The sequence below is a fragment of the Fukomys damarensis genome, unplaced genomic scaffold, assembly GCF_012274545.1.
Source record: "Fukomys damarensis isolate Sample0158 unplaced genomic scaffold, DMR_v1.0_HiC HiC_scaffold_1, whole genome shotgun sequence".
NCBI lineage: Eukaryota > Metazoa > Chordata > Mammalia > Rodentia > Bathyergidae > Fukomys > Fukomys damarensis.
In genome coordinates, this window is record NW_022900913.1 from 70,888,919 (window position 1) to 70,899,041 (window position 10,123).

At 44.2% G+C, this 10,123-nt stretch overlaps 1 protein-coding gene across 1 annotated transcript; it reads right to left on the reverse strand.

Moving 5' to 3' along the window:
* Positions 1–872: 872 nt before the first annotated feature.
* Positions 873–9,230, reverse strand: LOC104861247. The gene is made up of 5 exons (XM_019207270.1): positions 8,992–9,230; positions 6,707–6,812; positions 5,462–5,567; positions 3,435–3,532; positions 873–1,093 (listed from the first exon to the last, which is right to left on the reverse strand). The coding sequence occupies exons 1-5, from the start codon at positions 9,169–9,171 to the stop codon at positions 873–875; spliced, it is 711 nt and encodes a 236-aa protein (XP_019062815.1). The 5' UTR covers positions 9,172–9,230.
* Positions 9,231–10,123: the final 893 nt, after the last annotated feature.

The window sequence follows — 10,123 nt, forward strand, 5'->3', positions numbered from 1 at the left end:
GGCAGAAAGAGACAGGGCTGTGTCAGCAGTTAATTTTCCTGTCCTCCAGGGTCTCTTCAGTGCACACGTAGACTCTGCGTGAAATTTTTTGGATCTTAAAGTGGCCAGAGCATGTTTTATCACCCATGTTGGCCATGAACCCTACGAGCTGCCTGAACTGTTTAGGACCTACATGGGAAGTTTGGACAGAAAGGGTTGGGTGCAGTAATGAAGATCTGAATCAGCTGCCCACTGACTGCCCCTTTGAGACCTGACAGGCACACACAGTGCTCTAAGCCTCAGGACAGCAGAGGCCAGACCTCTGCTCACTGCTGGATCCTAGGCAGTTGGCGAGCCAGCACATGGTCTCCACCACACTGAAAGCGAGGCATATGTGTCACTGTCTGGAGTCACCCATGTTGGGGTCTGTATGCAGGTAGAGGTATTCACCTCTAGCCCTAGTCTTGATTCTCTCTAAACCTGCATGACATCTTGCTGGAACTCCTTTGGCCTGTTCTGCTGTGACTTTGGGCAAATGCAAAGAGATGTGGGGACAGAGGAGAGAAGACACTGCCTAAGGAGAGAAGGAGGCATGATTATGAACACCACATGCTGAAAAGAGAATCTGATTTCATCGTTGGGCAACACTTATTTTTATTTTGTCCACAAGGTTGCAACACAGGCTGATATATGTGAGAAGTGACAAAAGTGGCCATGGTTCCTAGGAAAGGATGCATAATGATTGATTGCTATGAAGGAAACACGTTGTAATTTTCATTTACATTTATTTCTCTCTTCCTTTGGATGCCTGTGGCTTTGTAATATGGAATCACTGAATACATAATTAGGAAATGTAAAAAACACACGTGATCAAAAGTTTGCATAAGAATGCTTTACTGCCAGGTAGGAATACACAATTGCAGACTGTTAGAGGTCACAGGAGGAGGAAGCTGGCTTTGGGAATACTGGACCCACAGGAGAACACTACATCGACCAGGCATGGACTGGACAATGCTTTTCTGGGTTATTGCGTTCCACCACAGTGTAGACACACTTCTCCTTGTGGAAGGTGGCTTGGCATTTGACTTTGTCGTAGTACTCAGGTATATGAACTCTATCATGGAGGCAAGACCAAGGCTTGTTAGAAGGATGAAGACATCAGCAACCTCACCCTGAAGCAGCCCACATGCCAGCTGGCTGAGATCCCATTCATCAATATAGGACACTGCTTTACTGGCACCCCAAGAGTGAGATTCTGGCCTCCTAGACTTGCCTAGCCCACAAGTCACATAGACCATCACTCACATGAATGGCAGACTTCTCCATACATAAACAGAAAGTAGTAGACACTTTGGCAGGACATGGGCAGGTCAGTCAAATGCCAGGGCAGGGAAGCCTTGCCCAGTCCTTCCCACATGCTCTGTTTAGAAAGTGTCCAGCACTGTTGCAGCTGGAGTGTGGAATGAAAGGGCTGTCCCTGAATGGCATGGGTGACCTGGTACCAGAGAAGCTAACTCCACCAACAGCAGCAAGGAGCCACCCAGGCCAGTGTCACAGCACCCAGGGAGATGATAATCAAAATGGGTCACTTTTTCAGGATCATGCACTGCACACTGAGTGGAGCACAGATTAGGGCTTCCATCTCATGGCCCTGGATTGTAACCATCCTATTTGGACAGAGGCAGCCAGCACCAGAGCCACTTGGGACAATGTTTCCTTCCATGAGATGGCCATGGGTTTTTTTGTAAACAAAAGACAATGTTACCATCTTCTTCTGCAGCTGTCCTATGCAGTGTCTCCTTAATACTCATTGATGACCCCCTGAACAATGATACTTTTAATGGTTGGGGTGTAATGGAAGGGGAGCAGACATCTGCTCCCAGGGACCAGGGCACTGGGCACTGACGTAGGGGACCAAGCACAGTGGCTACCTTTGGATCATCATCTTGTGAGTTGCAGCAATTGTAATCATGCACTGGACTCTATGGTTCTAATGTGATCAACTATAGTATGATTACCTTGCATTATGAAGTATTTTTGAAAAAGTATGATGTGATCATGTGGTAATGATACTGGAATATGAAGTGGACATATCTGACCTCAAAAGGCAACATAATGTTTCATATCCACTACATAAAATAAAATGAGTGTAGAAAAGAGCAGAAATTAGGATAAAATGTTTTTATGTTTAGGCAGTGAAACTATAACTGTTTTCCCTGTTGTTTGTAATTTTTAGTAGTTTGATACCTAGTAAATTTTTGTTTACACATGTAAGAAAATGTCATTTTATTCTTTAAACCTTAAAAACTTGTGCGCAGGTGGGGTGATGAAATGGTACATGCAATGTGGAAAATAGCAGTTCCTCAAAAGTTAACCCCATAGATTCATATGGCTCAACAGTGCCACTCCAAGTACAGAACTCAAAAGAATGGAAAGCAGTGGGCAGGAATAAGGAGTGAAAAGTACACCTTACGTGGCTCAAAGTTTTGGTCTGACGTCATTAGAAATATTAGTACAAAGCCAGGTGAGGTGTTGAAGGCCTGTAATCCTACTACCTGGGAAGCTGAGTTAGGCAGGTTGCAGATTCAAGGCCAAGAATCAAGAGAACCAGTGGGGGAAAAAAATGAAAACCAAAACAAAAAATGCTACTTAAAAAAATTGGAAAATAGTAGTGATGGTTTCAAAATAGTGTGAATGTACTTGATTCCACTAAATTCTACAATTTAAAAATAGTCAAAATAGAATATATTATGTAGTGTAGTTTACTTCCAAAATGATTAAAATACATTTGCAAGTTATTCTAAGGATGTGAACATGCATAACTCTACCATCTGTGTGCAGGACCAACTTGCTGGGACACAGGGTAATCACTGGATGCAAATTTAATTCCACTCAAACCTAGCATGGGAGGGGATACTGCTGGGAGAGACTCAGCAGGGACATCACAGTCATTAGGTGGTCAGATGCTCAGAAATGAGGCTGGGCGAAATTGGTCCTGTGCCTCCCTCACTGCGCTCTGGGCGCTGGGTCTGGGCACAGCTAGACTGGGCACAGTGGTGGCCAGGACACCTCCCTTCCCTGGCCAGAAAGCCCCAGCCTGGGCCTGACTCTCTGATGATGTGGAGATCTGGGCAATGTCCTGCAGAGGTGCCATAGTATCAATTCTTGTTCCATAGAAGCCGAGCCAGATGGATATTGTGCCACACCCAAAATAAAAATGAAAGATCATGAGAAAACAGACATGGTGAGGATTGAGGCAGTTCTAGGGAAGCAGGAGCTAGTTCTCTTATGGGGGGCAAATGAGCACCTGTCCCTTGGTGGAGCAGTGTGGCACATGGGGCAGGAAATACAGCAGAAAGGAAGAAAAGTGCACCTGGAACCCTGACCTGCCCTAGATTTGTGACCGCAGACCAAGCCCAGAGAAGCTGCCCTGTTTTTACTGGGTAAATGGATACCTGTAAATCTCATTGGGTTCTCACATCCACCTGATGATGACCACCTCACAATGAGGAAAATGAGAGAAGCTGAGAACTCCCCCTGGAGCACACAGTAACTACAAAAGGAAAAGAAAATTCAAACTCAGGTCACTGTGACTCTAGCATCAAGGGTCTTTCCTCATCACTATTAGGAGCAACCCTTCCTCTTCTGAACCCGAGTCCCCAGGAGCCATAGAGGAGGGTTCTACAGACATACTAGGATGACCCTGCACTGAAAGGCAGTATATGCTCTGGATACAACAAGGTAGCATTCTCTTATGAGGAAGGAATGGTCAATCAGCCCTGACTCTGGCCAGGACACACCCACACCTCAGAGTTAGACTGTCACTTCCTATGAAGACACAGTGAAATAGCCAGTACCTGAGTTCAATCCCCGGTACCAAAACAAAACAAAACAAAACAAAACAAAAAAGAAAGAAAAAAATAGCCAGCCCCAGGAAACCAATGCACCTGTAACAGGCAACATTTAGACACTGCAATGTTCCATGCTCTGCCCAAGTCTAGACATCGGACTTGTCTCCTAATCCACTGTGCATTGACCATTATCCCTCTCAATCAACATAGGCTGATTTTCCAAACAATTTACCTGTCATCTGACTTAGGTGTTCTCTTCAAATCACCTGCATACTCTTCTACCTATGAGATTGGCATAAGACTCTGAGACTCCTGGTTGTAACAAGATTCTGAGGTAAGGTTGGTAAATGTTACTTCATATTTATGCTTCTGAAACAAGGACACCCATTTTGAGTGCAGACGTAGCTCAGTGGTAGAGAATTTCCATTCATGAGGTCTTGGGTTCATCAGCAACCCCAACAAAACAAATGCTACTCTTTTTCTTGGAAAACATTACAAGCTAGAGACTGGTGGTATGGGCCTGCAGCTATCTGTGAACAGAGGATACATTTTTGTCATCTGCACAAGCCCTGCCAAAACATCTGCATGAATTTTACCTGCCCTGAGTTCAAGTCTAGACATAAAACAACACAGGGTTTGCCGGACAAGGTGCACTGCCGATCATCCCTGACACCTCCCACCTCTTCTCTCTAGCTGTGTGCGCATGAGTGTGGGTAAACCTTCAGGGTGAAGGCTTCAGATCAAATCCTAGAAAAGCATAAGTTCTCTTGGATATATTTTTCTATCTTCAGGAATCTATGTGCATATGGGTATTTCAGAATTAAGTTACAGATCATGCTTTAAAAACAGCTAAAGAGCAGGGAATTTAGCTCAGCGGTTTGGTGGCCTGCCTTGCAAGCACAAGGACCTGAGTTCAATCCCCAGTACCAAAAAAATAAAAAATAAAAATAAAAACAGCTAAACAGAAATAAAACTGAGAAGGAAGCAAGCTAGGGGTCCATCCACAGGTGAATGGGTAAGCACAAAGTGTTCTGTCCATTCATTGCAATGTTACGGACCATGAAGAGGAAGGACACACACTAACACACTCTGCAGCACTGATAAACCTTGAGAATGTCATGCTAAACTCAGACAGCTCTCTGTGGCTCCTAGAGCAGTGATCCTTGTAGATTCAGAAAGGAAAACAATGGGGGCCACAAGCTAGGTGAAGGAAGGGCAGTAATGGTTGAATGGGCACTGAGTTTTAGTTGTGCAAATGAAAGAACTCAGAATGAGTGTTGGGTGTTGCAGAACAGTATGAATGTACCCAATGCAACTGACTGTAGAAAACAAACATGGAAAGTAATGAGAGAGAGAGAGCACATTCTTGATAACTCTGGACTGGGGGTGGTGATGAGGGGTGGATCCAGGTTGGTGAAGGGTAGTAAATGTGCCTTGAGCTGGAGGTCGAGGTGTTGACAGTCAGGCAGGCTGGACAGGTATGGGACGGTCAGTTGGGAATTATGCAAACCTTAGCTTAAGTTGTGCTACAAAATACAATCTCTGAAAAATGCCCAGATGAAAAAATACTGCAAGGGAGAAGCTGCTCTTCTCAGTCATGTCCTGCTTGGCCACGTTGGCATAAGACTCACGTTTTGCAGCATTTAATTCCACCTGGTTCACAAGTACACCTCTCACAGTTATCGGTCATCCACTTTGTGTTCCTTATGCGGATCTTTCCATTATCATCCCTGCAAACTAAAAATGGCAAATAGGACATTATTAGTGGAGTCAAAAGCCAAGTTATTGAAAAAAGTTCCTAATGAAACTGAGGCCAGCTCCTGGCCTGTAATCATAAGCAATTTCAAAGATGTGTAAGGAAGTGCCCTGTATTCTTGCAAGGTTATATTCTAGTGCTGTGCATTTCAGGTCAGTTATAATATTTTCCTACACAAAGTTTAAATTTGTCCACAATATGTTTCCATATTCCTCCTTAATATTATTGGCTATCCTCCTTAATATTATTGGAGCCACAAGGCACTTGTCCCACTTTTTCCTGCTGGAACATCTTTGAGTTATTGCTGCACTCCTGTGCATGTTTTGCTTTGCATCAGATGCTCTTAACTGTGTGCACTCATGTGAAAATCATGGGCACTAAAAAAGGTCTGTGGAAGATCACATGCTCAGAATGCACAAAACCCTAGATTTAATCCCTAGCACTCAAAGAAATAAGCAAAAACTATGCAAATCAAATTAAACACCTGTGCCACCCCCCCAACTATGAAATCTGTATCTCTGGTTATGGACACATTATACCATGTGTTTAGAACTCGAAAATGCTTCTCAAGTGATCCCAGCATTCAACCAAGGCTAGACCTGCTGCTGAGTACCCTGAGGTTGGAATATCTTAGCAGGATTCACACACTGAGCATCACCTGGGCTGCCCTGGAAATGCATTCTCACAACTGCCCCCACTGACCCGCTTCCCTGAAGCACTCCCTTGGCTTGGGACCTCAGCAAACATCTCAATGCCTTTTCAGATACTGAAAGAGGTTATCAGCCCTGACTGCTTGTGGGAGTCAATCAAGGAGCTACAGAATATGCAGCTCTGAAATCAGAAATTCTGCTTCACCAGGTTTTTGATGGAGCTTGGGTATTCATAAATTTCAAAAACTATTTAGTTAATTCTCAGGCCAGGGATTTAGCTCAGTGGTTCTGCTGCCTGCCTCTAGTTAATTTTCAGCCAGATAAAATTGAGGCCATGGAGGAGATCCTCATTTGACTCCATTTCTGGATCTCACTGCCTCTCTTTCCAGAAAGATTCAGACACGTCCATCCACCAGTAGGTTCCATCTACTAGGCTGCAGTAACATAATGCACACTGAAACCATACTTACCATAATGGGAATTGTTCAGACGTTCTTCCTCAAATTTGAAAGTGCACTCATTACTGAATGCAGTTATGCATGTGGCCAGGACCAGGAGGCTGCCCAAGTGAGCTTCCTATAATGTAAGGACAGTCATGGCAGAGAGTGAGTAGGCTTGCACTCACTTCATGGACTGGGGATCACACAAAGGGCTCCCTGCAGGGATCTGGTAGGTAAATTTGAAGGTGGATCTTTGTCCCCCAGGTGACCCAGCCAGGGAAGCAGAACTGCAGTCAGTGAGAAAGTGAAGGACAGAATTAAACATATGTCAAAGACCCCACAGCTACAAAAGTGTGCTTTCTTATTGTAGCAGAAATTTGGGAAACCCTTAAAGATGAAGTGAATTTTTTAGCTGTTTTGCAAAATATGTAGAACTGAAAGAACAGAAATGAGAGAGGTTCTGAAAACAAGGAAACATGGACAGTGATACAGAGCAAAGAAAACCCAGGTGAAGTCTGGTTGGAACTGAGTTAGCTGGAGATGTGACTAGGAAGACAGGTTAGGGCCAGGCTGAAACATAGACTGTGATGCTCAGGACTTCATTTTGCAGATGATAAGACCTGTTTATTTCATGTTTTCATACTTTCTTGTGGTTCTGGACAGCACCACAGAACTAATAAAGGCACCCCGAATGACTGCCTGAACAAACCCATTAACCTAGGTTGAAACTCGTAGGATGCGGGAAGTACCCACAGCCAAAACATCATTTCAGAAGAGTGAGCTACACAAGCAAATCTCAGGATGTAATTTGGGGAATCTTTAGAAAGAATACAAGTTAGGGTAATCCTGCAAAATATCTGAAGTTAATAATGACATGATGCTGAAATGTAGGACATCACAGATGTCAGAATAGAAAGGTGGATATAGGGGCTAAATAGAAAACCCAAAGAGTGTTCATTAATACATATGTGTTCTGAAAAATAAATACGCTCTTTATGATATTAGAAACTGATTTATGGAAAGTGATTATTCAATAATTGGTTGTAGAACACATGATGGATCATTTGGAGAACAATCATAGTAAATTTCCACTTTAGTCCCCACCATCAAACAAATTCTGCAGTGGACTTCTCTATATTGGGAGTCCCCTCCTCCCAAAGTGCTCAGCTTCTGGGCCCCTGGAGCTCCCCCTTGCTCCCCATTGTCCTGCTGTACTCTGTGGTCACGAGGCCTCTAGGCTGCTGGAACACACACATCCTGCCCAGGGGCTATAATGATCACAGACACTGAGATCTGAGAGACTGAGGGCCTAGTCTTAGTCCCCTGACCTCATTTGTGCTTTGTCCAGTTCCCAAACAGGTGCCATCTCAAGAACTCAGCAGCATAGCAAGGTTCCTTCAGGCTAGGTGCCCACAGAAGGAAAGCAGAGGCTTCATCTGGAGCCGTGGGACTGCTGTGCCCAGAGCTGCTCTAAGGCAGGTGCCCTGCTCCCACATCATTCTGGGTTTCTCCTCCAGTGACAGGTACTGCTGTCAGTGTACAGTGGGGGCTTGCCAGCCCTCTGTGCCACATACTAAAGATTTGACAGAGCTACTCATCGTGTGACACATGGAAGACAAACATAGCAATAATAAAAGAAATAAAAATGAGAAACACAGAAAATTTCACCCACATTGTAACAAATGACCATTTGTAGATAAGCTGGAACCACACTAGAAGGCCAAAATAATCATATAACTGACTACACTCACAGGAAAACTGAGGCAAGTACAGGAAGTGATATGCACAAGAATCATTTGTGAGGAGCAGTGTTGCTGGGGAGCAGTTCTTTCATGCACATGAACATTCTTACATCATTTATAACATTGCACCAATGTCTGCACCTCTAAGCCTGGAGTCCAAGCAGAAAGACAGAGACACAATGACTGACTCCCCGGCAGGATGCTTAATACAGGGAAAAGTTAGAAAGCATAAATAGCCCAAAACACAGCTGCCTGAGAACATAGGGACTCAGGAAACAACCCAGCAAGCTGATGGCTGAGGAAGGAGAGATGACATGAGCCAAGGATCACTGGGTTTCTCTCAGCAACGCAAAGCCAGCAGCAGATCATCATGGGTGGTATGACAGCTGTGATGGGGACAGAAATGCTCAGACACAGATGGTAGGGTATATGCTAAGTTTGAGGGAGTCATTTTGTGGAATTTGCCCAAATATAAAAACTTGGGCTCTTCCTCTCATTTTCTACAGTAGAATCCATCAGATTCATAACCATAATGAAATAAACATTTAAAATATAAACAAAGCCATAGCTCACCACGTGTAGCAACACCAGGATTTGAAATTGCAGTTGCTTTTTGTGTCTCCTTCTGCATTTTCTTTCATCCAAATTTACTAGAAGCCTACAACTTTCTTTCCCCCAGAAGCAGTGTCTCTGACAGAATTTTGCTTTTTGCATAGAGAAAGAGGCTTCCTGGGCCTGAGGTGATCTGAGCATCTACAGGGTTATATTCCACTGAATCACAGAGCAAGGCTATCAGAGGAGAAGAACTAGTGGCCAGGGTTTCTGCCTTTGGACCTCAACTCCTGCAGAGATTCACAGGAAAGCTGATCAAACCAGTGCCAGGTGCATCCCTGGGTAGCTTGGTAAATAGGGAGTGTGCAAGTTCTGCCTCAGTAGAGCCAAAAGCTCAGAGTCCAGGTCCCTGATTATGCCTGCGTTCATATTTATGTCCATGGACTTCCCCGGGCATAGAGGTTCTAAAGTCCCATCCCATCAGGGATCCCATCCTCATACCCACTTGCCTCCTTCTTGACTTCTTCCTGCATCCAGAATGACTGAGTCCTGAGGTGTGGTGCCCAGGTGTGTGGGGCCAGGAGGGGCATTTGTTGCAGGTTTTCCCATTGCCCTGGCTTCACCACAGAGCAGTTAATTCAGAGTGTCTGTGGTGGAGTCAGGGTCAGTGCCTTTCAAAGGATGCCCTCCCCCAGTTGCCCTGCCAGATGGTCGTCTCTGTGAAACCCTGGCCTGGAGAGAGACTCCTGGGTTCTTATCTCAACTCCCCCAGGTTTGAGGTTCAAACCATGTGGCTGTTGCTTACCCTCCCCAGCTTCCATTTCCTCTTTTGTAAACTATCACATATATTGCAGCTCTGAAATTCAATTTAATTCCACAAACCACTCATGTAAGGTTCAAGATTTAGAGACATTTTAAAACATATAAAACCTAGAATAACATCTATATCTTAAACTATAGATCTCATTCTGATTTTGCTAAAGTCCCAGTGTTTCCTTATACTGTACACACTTGAGTTTAATACAGAGATGATTCAAAACTAGGTTACATTAAGCAACAAATGCTAAACAGAAGAAATGCACATAAGGGCATTTTGCATAAAAATACATACTCATTTTTCTTTCACTGGCCTTTGTATATGGAATTAATTACC